Source organism: Strongylocentrotus purpuratus, unplaced genomic scaffold (genome assembly GCF_000002235.5).
Source record: "Strongylocentrotus purpuratus isolate Spur 01 unplaced genomic scaffold, Spur_5.0 spur5_scaffold_19, whole genome shotgun sequence".
Classification (NCBI taxonomy): Eukaryota; Metazoa; Echinodermata; class Echinoidea; order Camarodonta; family Strongylocentrotidae; genus Strongylocentrotus; species Strongylocentrotus purpuratus.
The window spans coordinates 20,150,608-20,168,388 of NW_022145604.1; the positions used below are offsets into that span (position 1 = coordinate 20,150,608).

The following is a 17,781-nucleotide window of genomic DNA, read 5'->3' on the forward strand; positions in this document are numbered from 1 at the left end:
TGTTGTAGGCAGAAACCCCCAATTTCAGTTTCTTAAATTTTGCAGCAGTTTTTGTTTCAATATCACTTTATTAACAATCATGATTATAGTACATACAGTTGTATAGATACTACAAGTAGAAAAGAGAAGAAGCCCAGGTCATGTATTATTATTAACAATGCAGGGCTAATACTTCATATTATTCATACTGAAATTCGTGATGCATAATGTAGACAAATATTAACGGACACGTATAACATATCGTCTGTTTGGGGGTCACAAGGGCCCTGACTCCATGTCAAAGTAATACAGATCAATGCCACTGTGGCTCCAAACAGACAATGTTACATGCATTCAAAATAAATAAATAGAATTTAGAAACAATATACACATGTATGTGACTGATATGTGTAAATTACATTATAGAGAGAGAAACAAATTAATTTTATCTGAACTCTACATTCATAAAAAAAGCTGTAGAACAAGTATGAATGATGAATTAAGCATAACAAGAAACAGGACCAAGAGGAATGATAGGAAGCAGAAGGAGAAGAAGAAAAAAAGAATGAGAGAGGAAAAGGGGTAGGGGAAGGAGAGAGAAAGAGGGGCAGAAGAAGAAAGAGAAGAAGAAAAATAGAAAGAGAATAAAAAGAAGGGAGAAAAGAGAAGAAAGGAAGAAAAGGAGGGATCAAGAAACAGGAAGAAAAAGAGTAAGAATGTGGAATATGCATTTATTAAGACTACAGAAGGCTGTGGCCCTCCCAACATGGCTTATCCTTAGAGCAGTATATTGAAAAGGAAGAAGTTACTGCAATCTTTGATACGGTGTAAAATACGTTCAGAAATTATACAGACGTGTCCTTGTAACAAACACAATCAAACAAGATCAAATAATTGGATCAAATTACCATACAAAATGAGTGCTTCAGAGCATGTTTGTGGCTTTTTGAAATGATGTTGCTGCATATAGAGTTTTGGCAAGAACTGGATTAGGAGTTGAATGATCATGATCGATGATCGTAACTTGGTCAACATCCCAATTAATTCCTAATTTAATTCTTCCTTTTCTTTCTACTGTGATTCACGAGAGACCAGACAGCTATAATAAAAAAAAATAGTGGACACAAGATATATCATTTAAACCATGAGCGTTTATTCAAATCTGTGCTAAAATCTAGCCGGGAAATATTCCAATAACAGTCACATGTTAACAATTAAAGGGATCGTTTAACAATGTTAAATCTGAGATACACGGCCCTACGTGTTATCAGTGTCTGTGATATGGTGTAATATTGAAGCCCTAAAAAAATTGCGCTTCAAAATGATCAAGAAGTGCCTCAAAAAAGTAAAAATCTTTGAGTGACCGGTTTTACCATACTCGTTTCCCCAATAGACTGTAGTGTTATGAAAACCGTCAGGCGAACGGTTTTCAAAATTTGTAATTCCAATCATAAATATCTTGATAATCAGACAGGCGATCGGCTTGTAAAAGTCATGGGGCTCCTGACTGACCTTAAGGTTTATAATTATCATTGCATCATGAGCTAAATCCAGAATTTTATTTCAGAATCTTAGACAAAGTTACCGGATCCCTTTAAGGTAGTCTATTTATAAAGCGAAAGACTGCCGCTTTTCAAATTACACTACATTATCATCAAACTTGTCAAATGCGTTGATGTTATTGTCAATGATGATGAACCGACGATGTCAAAGAAACAATTAGGGTCTATTCTGTCGATGACGACAAAGGTAGAGTTTCTGATGATCTCGAAGAAACAAGATTTGACGATGTGGAAAAGAAGACCCAAGTTTCTGACGATGTCGAAGAAACAAAAAGAGACGATGTGGAAAAGAATAGCAACATTTCTGATGATGTGGAAGGTAAGCGTAAATCCTGACCTTCAAACAAAGAACGGAAATTGACGGTGTAAATATACAAACTGGGGTTTGTAAACTGGGGCTTGTATACTGTCAAACAGAAAGATGGCGTGGTCTTCATACACAGAAACGATGTCGATGATGGCGAAAGTAAAGTTATCATGATGATTATGAACGAAGAAACGAATGGTCGATGTCAAAGGTAGAGTTCTGATGATGAATGAAGACGGAAGGTCAATGTTGACGATAAAAAAGGAAAATGGCGACCTTCAAACAACCAAAATAAGGTTTTCAGCGCAAAAGTGATGATGCAGGCAAGTCGGTCAAACTGTTGCTTTATTGATATATTGCCGAAACAACACAATACAAAAGAAATATCACTGGATACTGAATGGTGCCAAATAAGCAAAGGTCCTCCCGTTACCACTTTCTCCCATTGCCAAACAGTACTGTTGATCGATTAAATCCAATTGCGTCACATCTATTTCATGCTTGTAGTCAGTAGCTCCTGCAATAATAACATAAAGAATACATTTTTGATTACCGGTACACAGAGAAACAGAATTTAGACAATTATTTGGCAGAGAGATTTTCAGGATTGAATACAAGTTTGATTTTGCTCCAGAAGTTTAGATCTATCACTGCATCAGTGTCACAAATTATCAATTATCTCCAAGCTCCGATACAGTTTTACATATTGTTAGTGTTACCACGTACGGTTAACAGTCCGTGTCTGCATGCATGGGCCTGGCCATGTACAATTTTTGGTTTTATATTTCTTAAATAAATATCTTTCAAACCCTGCTCTGCAGTTGCAGTACCATCACTCTGGAAACAATATCCGACCTAGGCCACACATATAGTTTCCTCGAGTTGCGTCAACAAAGGGTAAAATATCTTGGTCAGTTATCTAATTTGAAAACAATCAATGCTGGTGTTCCGCAAGGTACCAAACTTGGTCCGATTCTATTTATTGTAATGATCAATGATGCCTGTAATGATGTTAACTTACCAATTTATAAATATGTTGACGACTTAACGATTGTAGAAAGCCGAAAAGTAACATCTCAGTCTAAACTACAAAATGCAATCACTGATCTATACCAATGGTCAGCTAAAAATAATATGACATTGAATCCGTCCAAGTGTTTCTCTATGGTTATAACATTTATGAAAAATTGTGATGAACAAACTTCAATGTTCATTGGCGACAAAGAATTAATTTATGTTCATCAAGCCAAAGTCCTCGGAATTATTTTACAATCAAACCTAAAGTGGGATAGTCATGTATCCGATCTCACAAAAAGGTGTAATAGGAAGTTATTTATGTTTCGTTGCCTTAAGAAGTATGGATTGCCTGTAGATGACCTTTTACTAATATATAAAGGATACATTCGTTCGATTTTAGATTATGGGGTACCGGTTTTTAATGGTAATTTAACAAAAACTCATGTATATATTTTAGAACGTATTCAGAAAAGAGCTTGCAAAATCATTTTAGGACGTCAGTATGAAAATTATGAAGCAGCATTGGAAACGTGCAATCTATGTTCATTAGAAGCAAGACGTAAGCAGTTATGTATAGACTTTGCAAATGCACTTATCAAACACCCACAATTTAAAGAATGTTTACCTCTTAGACAACAAAGCACTTATTCTCTAAGATCTCAATCAAAGTTTAAACAATACCAATGTAAAACAAAACGCTTCCAGTGCAGCTCACTTCCTTACTTTATAAATCTTTTGAATAAAATGTAATATTAATATTTTTAGAATTTCACAGTCCATGATTGAAATATGTGAATGAATTTTGACAGTTTTTATCTCAATTTTCTGCAATACTGAATATTTCTTGCCATCTCCCCTCATCTGTAATGATAAGGTACCCTTTGTCTGTCTCTTCCTCTCTTCAACCCTCTCTCTCTTTCCGTCTTTCTCTCCCGTCCCCTTTCTCTTTCTTTCTCTCCTTCTCTCTCTTTGTCATCACTCCAACTCTCCCTCTCCTACACCTCTCCCTATCTCTTTCTTTTTTTAACAAAAATTTGAATCTGATCAATGAATGTTTATGAAATGTCTATATGTTTGATTATTGATTTATGTCATATGTTGTGTTATTTCAATTTGAATTGCAATTGTATTGTATATAACCTTGTGAAATGGATCGCAATTCAGCCATTGGCTGCGATGATCTTTTTAATAAAAACCATTTCTATCTATAGCAGCATTAGTGTACTTTTTTGTATTACCTCTATGAAAATTCAAATCACGAGTCTACTTCAAACTTGCCGATCATATCAGTCACTTCGTACTCATTGTGTTCACGAGTGTGTAATTGTGTGCAATCGATTGCCCTCTCAGCACGTATGCAGCGCTGTAGAAATCTAGAGGTACGAGGTCAATACGCATTAGCATTGTCTACTCGAGTGACCTAGGCTAGGCCCTTGCTTAATTAGTAATTCATGTTGTGCAAGCATTTAAAAAAATATTAAAAATAAAATGTCTGCCAATGCAATAATCACTGGAGCCATAGAGCCTACGACTAAATCATCTTCAATACAATTCATACAATCATGCATTATTCTAGCCTAGATATCTAGGCCTAGGTCTGCAGCTGCATGCAGCTAGTGCACTAGAATGCTACTAATATTCTGCTAGCCGCTGCTACCTATTACTTATTAGTATTAGTTCTACATCAACTCTGTCAGTCTTTGTTGACTCAGTTTGAGAAATTGAGTGTGCTAGTACGTAGGCCTGCTAATAAAAGTAGGCCTAGACAATTACATTACTCAATAGATATTACAACATGGAAATGAATGTATGGGAAAATGCATTGCCATTGATTGAGTGCATCTAGACCATTAATTGCATACCGGGTAATTTTTCCGCTGTGCAATTACTTTTATCCCTATCTTGTCAAAGATAAAATACAAATAGAGCATAATATGAAGTTAAACCTACCATTTTCACAGAAATCATCGTAAAAACGTCTCGTCATAATAATCGTCTTCAATCAAGCTAGCTAGGGCTGGTTTTGTTTACGAACCGCCCAGGCCAGGAGAAAATAATTCACGATAAAATATACGAAATCGTCAATTTTATCGTGAACTTTATTGTGAACTTTTCACGATAAAATATACGATATCGTCAATTTTATCGTGAACTTTTCACGATAAAGTTTACGATATCGTGAATTTCGTGAATTTCGTCGTGAAAAATTGGCGATAAAATTTACAATATCGTGAATTTTATCGCCAATTTTTCGCGATTTAGTCTATTCGCGATGTCCCTTCAGGGCCACCATAGTATTGACATTTCAGCACTTGCGGAGACGCGAGCGTGAAACATTGCGACACATGTACAGGGTAACTCAGAACAAACAAGCTGCTATGACGCAATACCTAAAAGCCAGCAATTTGCGTACCCGATGGCAAAATGATAGCCCTACATGACGATTGTGCCGCATGGAACCGCATGATCAAAGCTATATGAAAGACTGCGCAGTATAATAAACAGTGCGTTAATTCAGTGATGTATCTATACTTAGCTTTATTGTATTTTCTTCCGTTTTTCTTTCCTGTGGATTTTGGATAGACAGAATAAATAGAGAACGCTTTCAAAATGATAGTAGCGCATGGTATGTGCAAACATTAAAGAGCAGTTTGACTGGGATAGGTGAATATTTATTTGTGAGATTTTTCAGTCTTTAAAAAATGTTAGTTGAATGAACGGCACAGAACAAAAATGTCTCCTGAAAAAGGATTTCTCTGGCTTCAAATGCACTAATAGTAATATTCGAAAGCGTGAGAAAAAATAGGCCGACAAGTTTCTGTGAATAGTGCATATGAATTTTAGAAAAACTGTGCCAATTCCTTTAATCACTTTGATGATTTCAAAATCTTAGGGTATAGATGCTTATATGCGACATGATGTCACGATCAACGTTTCCAAAACGCTTTCAGTCATTTGATTTCACCATGACCAGAACTCAAGTATATTTTTTGAGTACACACCCTGTACAAAGTGGGAATTTCCCAGTCTGGAAATCCCCACAGCTGTCATTCCAAGAGTCACCTCTGCATGACTGTCTGGTTACGAGCGATTTTCAGTCTAGACGGACGTGTGCGCGCGTGTGTGTGTATGTGTGTGAATCTCTCTCTCTCTCTCTCTCTCTCTCTCTTTCAGCTTTCTATCTCTCGCTCCCCGGCTCTCTCTCTCTCTCTCTCTCTCTCTCTCTCTCTCTCGTCCTCTCTCTCTCTCTCGTCCTCTCTCTTCCTCTCTCATCCCCTCTCATTTCTTACTTCTGCATGCGTTAGTACCCTTCGAGTTTTTCTCCATTTTCTCTCCCCTTTCTCCACTTGACTTTTTTCTTCTTTCCTTCTCTTTATTTCTGTCTCCTTTTATTCTTCTTCCACACTATGTCTTTATATCTCTACTTCAATTAATAAGCAATCATTACAAATAATATCAGCCACCTCGATCCGCTTATTTAACAGCGTGCAACCTCTCCCTTTTCACGCATACGTCCTTCATGACTTGTGTATATGTTTTGATTTGATTTGATTTGATTAATTGGTTTCTGCACCTTTTTTCTTTTTTTCATCATACATTTTCATGAACATAATATGGTTCGATACAATATTTTAAGTGTATATAATTTTGTACAGATAATAAACGAAATTAAACAAATATATTGAATCCATGGTTACGTTGACGTGCCCGCAGCCCTCAACTTAGATACAACAATAAAAAAAGAAAAAGAAAAAAAGAGTGACTTGCAGAGAAGAAAAGGAAAGGGTGGAGAAGAAGCGTTGGTTATAATACAGGAGGGTCAAATCTGACTGACATGAGCGCTATACAAGAACCCACTATGATTATTATTATTATGTACAATAAATCTAATACATCTGCTGATTGAATGCATTTTCATTCATGGATTGATATACACGTGTAAATATCATTTAGAGACAACAGGATAGAAATTATCATTATTTGTAATTATATCATGTTCTCATGTTATAATCATTGTTATTCATTTATCGTTATTATTCTTTCTCTTCTTCTTCTTCTTATTCTTCTCCTCATTCTTCTTCTTTTTATCACATTCTTGTTCTTGCTCATATTCTTCTTCTTCTTATGACGACGATAATGAATAATAATATTATGATCATTGTCATTATCAGTAGTAGTAGTAGTAGTAGTAGTAGTAGAAGTAGCAATATTATGGTTATAATAGAGTGCCCTTGTCTGCGATGTGCCCTTGTCTGAGCACACACGTAACTGCGCGATTCTGATAACATAAAAACACACAACCGATACAACTATATTTCCGCCTTTACATTCATTCAAATAAACAAATGCAAATAGTGGAAAATGTCTAGCACTTTTTTTTATCCACAAGCCTTGAAATGCTATCTTTCACGTTAAAAAAAAAATCCGGATCTGCCCGTGAAGTGAATGAGTGATTAAGGTACACTTACACCCTCCAAAGTGGGAGGGGCAGGCTGCAGGCACCAACAAAAAGGGCACTTTCTGGAGAAAAAACATGGCACCTTCAAAGAAAAACTTCAAGGCGAACATATACCACTTTGTTTACATTGGATATACCAAGACGAAGGAGTATTATGATGACCTCCCACGGACCAGCGTCATCATCTGCTTTACAGGGTATATACCCCTACATTGTGATGATATTGTCAGGGATGATATCAATATCTGTCTCTCTCTTTACATGGTCCAAGATACTCCGTAAGCATCATACTTTGTAGTTGGGTGGGTTGGTCTTATATATTAATTTGCGAGTGAGCGAAGCGAGCGTGAACAATGTCAAAGTTTGTGAGGTCGCAATGCGAAACTTTACATCTTATAAAGATGAGTTTTAAGCACAATTCAAACACGAAAGACTGAAAGGCCTTTAATGAGTAAAATAATTGTATCATCATCGAATTATCATAGTCATTGATAGAAGTAGCAGTGTGATGGTAATAGTAGTAGTAGTAGTAGTAGTAGTAGTAGTAGTAGTAGTAGTAGTAGTAGCAGCAGCAGCAGAAGAAGCAGAAGTAGTAGTAGTTGTAGTATTAGCATCCTAGTAGTAGTTGATGCTATTGTTGTATTTATTGTAATCATTATCATCATCACCACCATCATCATCATTACAGGTGTAAGACGAAGGAGTATTCCGACGACCTCCCACGGACCAGCGTCATCATCTGCTTCACAGAGGAGTCGTGGTCGACCCTCTTACGAACTGTCCACAGCGTGCTCAACCGATCTCCACCCGAGCTTATCGCCGAGGTCCTCCTGGTCGACGACTTCAGCCAAAGAGGTAAGGCCAATCCGATACAAGCGGTATTTTCCTTTCAGTTTCAAAGCGCTGTCTAAAGACGGAGATTTATTTGATCAAAAGTATAGGGTAAAGGTTACGGTTGGCAATTGCGCTCTACATTTAGGTTAAGTTAAGGGTTAGGTTATGGGTAGGAACACTGTCGCGTCCGGGGACCGTGTGACGACGTTAGGAGTTTGGTTCGTGTAGGAATACTGACTCGGATTTTGTAGGAATGTTTCTCTTCAAACTCATGTACCGCACCTTAAATTCATTTTCCCTCTTTTTGTTCTTTTATAAAGCATCTGTGTAGAAAACATGCCAACTACACTACACTACACTACATTCTTAATTGGTTTTAAACATTTCCTGTTTGATATCATCCCTTAGTAATGGCATAACTTAATGTCCCTTTAATTTCTTTTTATTTATTTATTTATCTATTATTAATTTCATTGAGGGGGGGGGGGGGCTTTGCAGAGAGATAATGTCTTTATTTTTTCGTTTAACAGAAATGTTGTAACACTACCCCCTTTGCACAATCCTGCCTGGACCCCTCCCCTACCCCCAACCCAATGTTTCTTTTGGGGGGATGTTTTTCCATCACCAGTGTATTAAATCATTGATTTTTGTGTATGCTTGCGATCTCATTTCATTATTCTTTCTTTTATGTTGAACGGCAAGACTACCTCAAGGAACCCCTTGATGAGTACATGAAGAAGCTACCTAAGGTGAAGGTCGTGCGCCTGCCCAAGCGAGAAGGGCTCATTCGAGCACGACTGATCGGGGCCGAGATGGCTCAGGGGCCCGTACTCACCTTCCTCGATTCGCACGTTGAGTGCAACGTCGGGTGGCTCGAGCCCCTGCTGCAGCGGATCCACGACGACCCGACCAACGTCGTCTGCCCAGCCATCGATGCCATCGACGCGACATCGTTCGAGTAAGTGAACTAGACTCAAAACACGCCTGATTTCAAGGCCCATTCAGATATGGCGCATTGAACTGGTGCAAAACAACGCCGCTGTTTTTGACGTCTTTAAAATAATAATATAATAATAGCTCGTTCTTATATAGCGCTTTTCAGGACCGGAGGCCCTCACAAAGCGCTTTACAGATAAGTATATTATTACCCCGGTCATTGGATTCAGGCTTACCCGCACACAATGTATGCACATTCTCCACTCCCTGGGGAGCATTCCAGCCAGGCGTCATTTTTACATGCGCACACTTGCTAATCTAACCACATTAGCTTTCGCATCCTACCGGGTACCCATTTAACACCTGGGTGGAGAGTGGCAAATGTAGATCAATGTCTTGCCAAAGGACAGTAGTGCTGCGGCGGGACTTGAACCACGGACCTTGTGATCCACAGTCCGGCGACTTGTCCACTCGTCCACAACACCTCTACGAAAATGAATGGCAACTGCGTGCTATAAGGATTTTGCGTTTTCACCAGGGAGATCCCATCCCATCATAAAAACCACTGCAGTTTGTCCGCGTCATATCTGAACGAGGCCTTCGGCGGATCGAGAGGGGGAGGAGACTTTAGTCCTTTGACAAGACATCAATCTTCATATGCCACTATCAACTCAGGGAGAGTGGGAAAGTCCCTCTTAATAACGTAACTTCTTTCAACGCCTTAAGACAGCTTGTCTTTTGAAGTATTCTCTATAGGTGCCTTGGTGATTCTTCTGTCTTATTATTATCATCATTATTTGTTATCATTGTGTTTATTTGTTTAATATAATCGTTCTTATTATTAGAGTTAGTATTATTATTATTATCATTATTATTATTATTAATTTTATTATTAGTAGTAGTAGTAGTATTAGTAGAAGTACATGTAGTACAATTATTATGAACATCATCATGATCGTCATGATCGTCCTTAGAATAATCACCATGAATTTGGAAGCTTAACATCTAAATATTTTATTGTTATTTGCTAGGTACGCCGGGTCCGGAGCTACAATCATCGGTGCCTTTAACTGGGAAATGAAATTTACATGGAATGGAATCCCGGAATACGAGGCGAGGCGGAGAGACGATGAGTCATGGCCAATCAGGTAGGCATTTAACATGATACGCATTCTCTTTACCCAGGGGTATATTTATTAAGCAATACAACCGTGGATAATCCTCTTCCTGTCCAATCAGGTAAGGGGTTCGAATCCCCGTCGCAGCACTAATGACTTTTGGCAAGTCATTAATCTACATCTGCCACACTCCACCCAGGTGAGGTAAATGGGTACCCTGTAAGAGGAAATTACGTGAATGGTTGAGCGCCTTTTCATGGTAGCTCGGTTAAAGCCGGGGTAGCAACATGGCTGCAGGCCCCACGGCGAACAGTATTAAAACGGATGATGGCTACCCTGGTTAAAAAAATAAATATTATTATTATTATTATTATAAATCAAGTATGATTGAATACTCTATAAATCTATCTATCCATCCATCTATCTAGAGATAATATTGTTCTTCGACTGAGAAGATTTAAAATGAGACTCGACACCGAAAACATAAACTCCGTTTACAATGTAATGCTGTGACAAAGTTTCGGCCATTGGGCTTCTTCAGATTATAAACTACCTATCTATCTATCTATCTATCTATCAAGGTAATAAGGTTTCTTCTCCAGCTCGGAGATTGATTGCAGCATTCTTCCATACATATCTGTTCTCTCTGCCATTCTAGTACACTCTTGTAGCGTCATTCTACTCCATGTCTAGATGTACCCTTCTCGGCTGGTTCTTGGTTTCCCTCTTAGTTTGGATGATCAACTCTTTGGTTGAGATTCAAGGTTCAACCGCTGTACCACGACACATCCCCAATAGATGTTCATGATTGATTTTTAGACGATTTGTTAATGGTACAGGCCCCTTTTAGTGTTAATTATAATTGTTTTCGTATTCTAAGGTTTACCTTAATCCGTAATCGTTTCAGATCGCCAGCGATGGCCGGAGGGCTGTTCTCAATTGACAAGGATTTCTTCTACCGTATCGGCACCTACGACCCCGGCTTCGATATCTGGGGTGCTGAAAACCTGGAACTATCCTTCAAGGTGTGTGACGTAATTTGTTACGTAATAATAAGGAAACAACGCTTTTGCTCGATCGAAATATACATTGCCATAATTACTGCTTCAGTGACAACATTTATAACAATTTTATTTTCATTTATGTAACTAAATGTAAGATAAGTTTCCTGCAAATAAAATAAATCAAATCAACAAAATGGTATGTTAAACTTCAACCGATATCTAGGATGCTGAAAACGTATAACTCTCCTTCAAAGTATGTCAACTAATTCGTATCGTAATATAGAGGTTTTTCTGTAATTACCGTTGCTACTGGATTAAAAGAAAAATCACGTTGCCATATTCCCTGCTACAATGTGATATCTGTCGCAACTAATATTTATAAAACACATAGCATTCATTTACGCACATGTATGTTTTCATCAAATGAAAGAAAAATCGGACGAACGACACTCATCATCCCAAAGATTAATTTGTCTCTTATTTTCTTATTCTAGTATTGTAATGTATTCTGATATAAGAAATTCACCACCTTATTCCGAGACCTCCTGATAACAAAAACGCCAAGTTGTTTCACCCTTCAAATTGTTGTTAGCGAATAGAACTCTAAAAGGAATGGGACGGATGACGAGAGGAAAATCAAGATTAAAGATAATAAATACCCAAATAAATCCGTTCCTTTATTCCAGATCTGGATGTGTGGTGGCTCACTAGAGATCATCCCATGTTCTCGAGTAGCGCATATATTCAGGAAACAACAGCCCTATAAATTCCCGGATGGAAATGTAAAGTAAGTAACCTATTCTTGATCACAACATCTTGAAATTATCATTAATATATATTTTTTGTTATTTGGCATATTAGGCCAGTTTCTCTCAAAAGAGTGGAAAGAATCGCTCCCATTCATTAATAAAATGTATTGTCCTTTCACTTTTACCCTGATATATATACGGTGGTTGCTTGTATAAAGTCTAGAGTAAAAAGTTACGATTCTTAAAACGCCCAAAGTCTCCAAAACACAATATTGATCCTTGTTGAAAACTCACGATGCGTTTCATTGTTTGAGTCGCGTTCACAAATCTTTATGCGAACGGATCCTAAATGTGTTTGTTCAATGGTTAACTGTCGCGACCCAGGTGTAGTACTAGAGTCAGCCAACATATTCATAGTCAGTGTCTTTCAATCGTACAGGTCCATGGTAGTATACAATAATTGTATGAAGCTAGTCATTAGTTGAGATAATCATGACGAATACTGAAGGGTGTCAAGTGGGTTCCAGGTAGGATGTGAACTTCAGTGTAGTTGTTCAACATCATATACGTCTTTAATTAGCAACTAGCTGGAATGCTACAGGGAGGGGAGAATGTAAAATCAATATCATGATATTGTAGAGGGTGTCATAGTCCAGTAGATACGATCCCAGACTGGGTTCGCAGTTCCAGTCCCGCCCTGACACAAATGTCATCTGGCATGTCACTAACCTTCATTTACCACTCTCCAAACAGGTGTAGAAAATGGATACCCGGTAGGAATTTGTTCCTTAAATTATTGTAGCAACATAGGGCAGCTGGGCTTAAGCCAGGATAAAAAATAGTACTTCGTATAAGGCGCTTTGAGAACAGATGCGCACAGTATAAATAATTGTTATTGAACCTACAACAATCACAATTTTATTATTGATACTGTATCCCTTTTTGAATGTCAGAACCTTCATGCGGAACACCATGCGTCTGGTGGCCGTGTGGGTGGACGAACCTTACAGGGACATCTTCTACTCCCTCAAGCCCCAGCTGATGGGGCAGGAGTACGGTGATGTGTCCGATAGGATCAAGCTACGTGAAGAGCTGAAGTGCCATGACTTCCAGTGGTACCTGGACAACGTCTACCCCGCCCTCAAGGTCCCAGATACAAAAGTCAGAGCAAGGGGAGATGTGAGTAACCACCCGATTTTTACCTTTTTTAAAATTATTTAATAAGTATAACACGATTGCAAAGACTCTATCAAGTTTTTAATAAGGCTTACAAAGATCCATTCATGTATGATCATCATCATCTAGTGCCGTCCCTTCGGAAGTGGTTGGCGGCTATGCACATCCATCGCTTTATGTCATGTACCCTTGTTCTAACCTCTCCGTGGTAAAGACCAGTCCATTTCTTGACATCATCAAGCCAAGTGGTTCGCTGTCTACCCCTTTCTGTTTACCCGCTTATGTATGATATATACATGTATGACATTTTGAAATCAATTAAAATTGATTATACATGACTTTTGTATGATGATGATGAACATCTACATGTGTATATTAAAATCAACTCAAAGACTTTCAACAACAAAAACCACGACATGTGATTTTTATTAGCCTTGTGCGTTCCGTATGAAAACATGTGAAAGTTAGATTAGCATCTTAGTAATCTGAACATGACTTCTACACCACAGGTTTTTGAAACTGCCCATAAAGTTTATTATTCAAAAGTCCGCGCAATTGTGATATGTATGTTTGTACTGCTATGACAGCACTATCACAAGCCTCCTGTTTTTAGGTAATTTCGGAATTCTTTTCTCCATGTATGTAAATGTAATTTCATGTTGTATTCATTTGATTATAAGAAGAAAATCTGAATCTTCATTAGAAGGTTGGAAGTGGTGGATGCACTAATGATGAAGTGCCCTTTTAATACATTTTAAACAAAATTCTCAATTTATTGTCTTTGTTCTTTTCTGTAGGTTAGGAATGCTGCCACCTCGATGTGCCTTGATTCGATGGGGAAGGGTGTTCTGGGAATGTTCCCATGCCATGGAGAGGGAAATAACCAGGTAAGTTACTGAAAATTAACTCCAAACATCAATTGTCGTTTGGTGTGCTAACTCACATGTCATCATAGAATTTGTCTTGATTTTTTAAATTTCATCTAATTCTATCTAATATAAATTATATATATATATAATTATATTGGGCGGGGGGCGGGACTGGTTATACAAGATTATGTCGTTATTGTATAGCGCAAATAACACCTTATGATACATGTATAATATCTCCTAGTGCTTACGAAGGACCTTGGATATTATTATTACTCCGGCTACAGCTCCGTCAACAGTCAAGGAATAGTTCTCACCATGTACCCACTTGTGAAGTGCCATTTGGTCTACAATCATTTCGTCTACTATCCACATGTTCTAACAATCATTTCGTCCACTATCCACATGTTCTAACCATCATTTCGTCCACTATCCACATGTTCTAACAATCATTTCGTCTACTATCCACATGTTCTAACAATCATTTCGTCCGCTATCCACATGTTCTAACAATCATTTCGTCCACTATCCACATGTTCTAACAATCATTTCGTCCACTATCCACATGTTCTAACAATCATTTCGTCCACTATCCACGTGTTCTAACAATCATTTCGTCCACTATCCACATGTTCTAACAATCATTTCGTCCACTATCCACATGTTCTAACAATCATTTCGTCCACTATCCACATGTTCTAACAATCATTTCGTCTACTATCCACATGTTCTAACAATCATTTCGTCCACTATCCACACGGTCTAACAATCATTTCGTCTACATGACTATTAGGGCTAATCAAGCAAGTCACTGGCCCATTGTTAACAGTACAACCCTTCTTTTGTACACTGTTAAAAACGGTATTGGTAAATAGATGGTTGATACTGAGAGGTAAATATAAGTATATTCCTCATGAATAAAGAGAGCCACAGCTGGTGAAATTGACACAGGGGAAGGGGGTTTAAGGGGGGGGATAATTATCGGTTATTTCACTTATTCATCTTACTTTCTCCTACAGGCATTCACTTTGACTTGGGATGATCAGTTAAAGCATAAGAACAAATGTTTGCCGAAGATTAAGACCCCTGGTCAGCTCAGGATGCTGGGATGCAATATGGCCAGTACTGCTCGTATTACACACATAAAGGTATGTGCTTCCTGGGAGTGTTTCATAAAGCTGTGCGTAAAGTTACGAATGACTTTGCAAATGATTTGAATATAAAGAGCCAAATGGGATGCCCGAAGTTTTACCCGACATTTTAACAAAGTGTGACTGAATTTCCCATAACCTCAATTAAATTGTAGCCAAAAATACACTTAACATTAAAATATTTTGTTAATAGATGAGGTCGCACAGCTTTATGAAACACCCCAGACTATATAACCTTAATATGACAAGTATCCTTTTCCTAAGTCTTCATTTCTTTGGTTGCACCGAGTGACCTATTATTAATAGTTTGCAGGCACAAACTCGTAACGGTCGCAATGTATACTATACTCTCTTTTTAAAACCGAAATTGAAAGGGATGTTGGGAATCACAAAGCGGCCTGTTGGGATTATTCCCTTATAACTACAAAACAAAATCTACTCCAAACGATAAGACAGATGAAAGTAAGGAGAGAAAGGGGTGCAGGTGGCTCAAGCCCCCCCCCCCCCCATTCTTCTTCTAGAACTGCTCCTGCTGAGTGCCAAGTTTCATTCTTTTTCGTTCTGTCTTTACTGTATTTTTCACCATTTAATAAGGGGAATCCCTGTAGATACCCCTGTCTCTTAAAGGCATCGTTTAATAATGTTAAATCTGAGATGCATGGCCCTACACGTTATCAGTGTCTGTGATATGGTATAATGTTAGAGCCCTAAAAAAATGACCATAAAGTGCCTAAAAAAGTAAAAATTCTTTGAGTGACCGGTTTTTACCACACTTATCTTCCCCAATAGAATGTGGCGTAATAAAAACCGTTAGAAAATGGTTTTTGAAATTTCGATTTCCAATCATAAATATCTTGATATCAGACAGGCGATCGGCTTCTAAAAGTCATGGGGTTTCTGACTGACCTAAAGGTTTATAATTATGATTGCAGCATGAGCTAATTCACGTTTTTTGTTTTAAATCTGAGGCAAAGATACCCAATTTCTTTAAAGAACTATTCTCACACGTTTCATTTTGTCGTGTCCTTCCACTTACAGGGAGAAACGATACGTGATACATCCTCCGGCAAGTGTCTTGATCTGAACGCAGACCGTACCATGGCCATCTTCAATCACTGTAATGGTTCTAAGGCACAGCGGTGGAGGTTCTCACGGTACTTCGACAGGAAAGGCCGTGTCATTACTTAAAGGGCAATCCAAATTTTTATGAAAACATATAAATGAGAGTAATTGATTGAATAAAGATTTATATTAATTATTGGATCATTAGCAAAAGACTTATGAAAGTTTGAAATATAAAATCACTACATCTGTGTGAATCTCAACTCAGCAATTTGCTCAGTGTATTGTGTGGCATAGTCCCGTGCAACTCCCAAATTTCGAAAAAATATCATTAATTTCTGTTTTCCTCCTACCTAAGTGCCTACTCCATTGGAGAACTACTTAAACTGAATTATGGATAGCATATTGTTATAGTTCCTCTAAAACGAAAAAGAACTTCTTGAGTCATCAATTTCGATATGTTAGTCATTTTGTGTGTTAAACAAATAGGAAAGTTGTCCAGCATCAAGTCATGGTGACATTACCGATTCAGCCTATTTGATGTTTTTATACGTAATATTATTATAATTGTTTTTGTTTTTTCTTCGATTTCTTTTTAACTTCACCAGTCTGCTTCTCTGATTTTTCTGCTTTCTCTTAAAGTTGTTGAGGTTTACTTTTCCACCCTCATACAGCCCAGTGGCGTAGCTACGGGGGAGGGGGGGGGCGGAGCAAAGGGCATATATTCCTCAATCACATGGCATAATAGAAAGGAGAAAGGACGGACAAAGAAAGAGGGTAAAAAGACTCCTACGACAATTGCTCAGCTCTTTTTTCAGATTCAAGTTCATTTCTTTACTAATTAAAAAAAAGAGCAAAACACAATAAAGTGTACATTTTTGGAAACAATGATGTTTTACATAGATGCACATTACTATATAGATACTCGACGGGTGAAGCCCTGGTCACTCAAGTCAGCAGGAAATGCGAAAAATACAATGACAATAAGTTTAAAATAGCATTTATATCACTAAGTACTTCTTTTACGTTCATTCATAGATGTTTCTAACTGTTTTCAATATAGATAAAGACAAAATGCTGCAAGAAATAAAACATTAGAAAGTTAGCTGATTAAATAACATTTACATTGTACATTCCTAAATTAAAAAAATTGTCATGTTTTTCCTTAAATTAAATTATATTTTTAGGTCTTGTCTTTATGTAGCCTGTCCCTCGCATTTCCATTTTGATATTAATTGCAGTAAAAATTGCAAGTTGGACATATAAGTTTATTTCTAGATCATTTAATTTTGGATAAAGAGCATTTAGTTGCAAAATAATATTTAAATCATATTTACATGTACATGGATTTTTTTCCTTCCTTTTATGATAGGAAAATGAATAGATAAGTAAAGTAAAGTAAAGTAACGCAGATAATGGTCATTCTATCAAAGCAGTTTAAAAAAAAAGCATTTTAAAAAACTGTTTGCTATCATGATAAACGTAGCTATGTCTACATGTCGACATCTTTGTGATGTAACTTGATTGGGCTGTCAATAATTTTTTTTTTAAATGTGCA

At 37.5% G+C, this 17,781-nt stretch overlaps 1 protein-coding gene across 1 annotated transcript in view; it reads left to right on the top strand.

The window, feature by feature from the left end:
• Positions 1 to 16,762, top strand: part of LOC575949 (polypeptide N-acetylgalactosaminyltransferase 13) — a 32,297-nt gene extending 15,535 nt beyond the window's left edge. The window contains exons 3-11 of the mRNA XM_030990545.1: positions 8,013 to 8,179; positions 8,861 to 9,116; positions 10,126 to 10,242; positions 11,120 to 11,237; positions 11,903 to 12,003; positions 12,919 to 13,144; positions 13,939 to 14,028; positions 15,030 to 15,158; positions 16,200 to 16,762. Of these exons, the coding sequence (XP_030846405.1) occupies positions 8,013 to 8,179; positions 8,861 to 9,116; positions 10,126 to 10,242; positions 11,120 to 11,237; positions 11,903 to 12,003; positions 12,919 to 13,144; positions 13,939 to 14,028; positions 15,030 to 15,158; positions 16,200 to 16,349 (1,354 nt within the window). The 3' untranslated portion in view covers positions 16,350 to 16,762. The remainder of the gene's footprint in view (positions 1 to 8,012; positions 8,180 to 8,860; positions 9,117 to 10,125; positions 10,243 to 11,119; positions 11,238 to 11,902; positions 12,004 to 12,918; positions 13,145 to 13,938; positions 14,029 to 15,029; positions 15,159 to 16,199) is intronic.
• Positions 16,763 to 17,781: the final 1,019 nt, after the last annotated feature.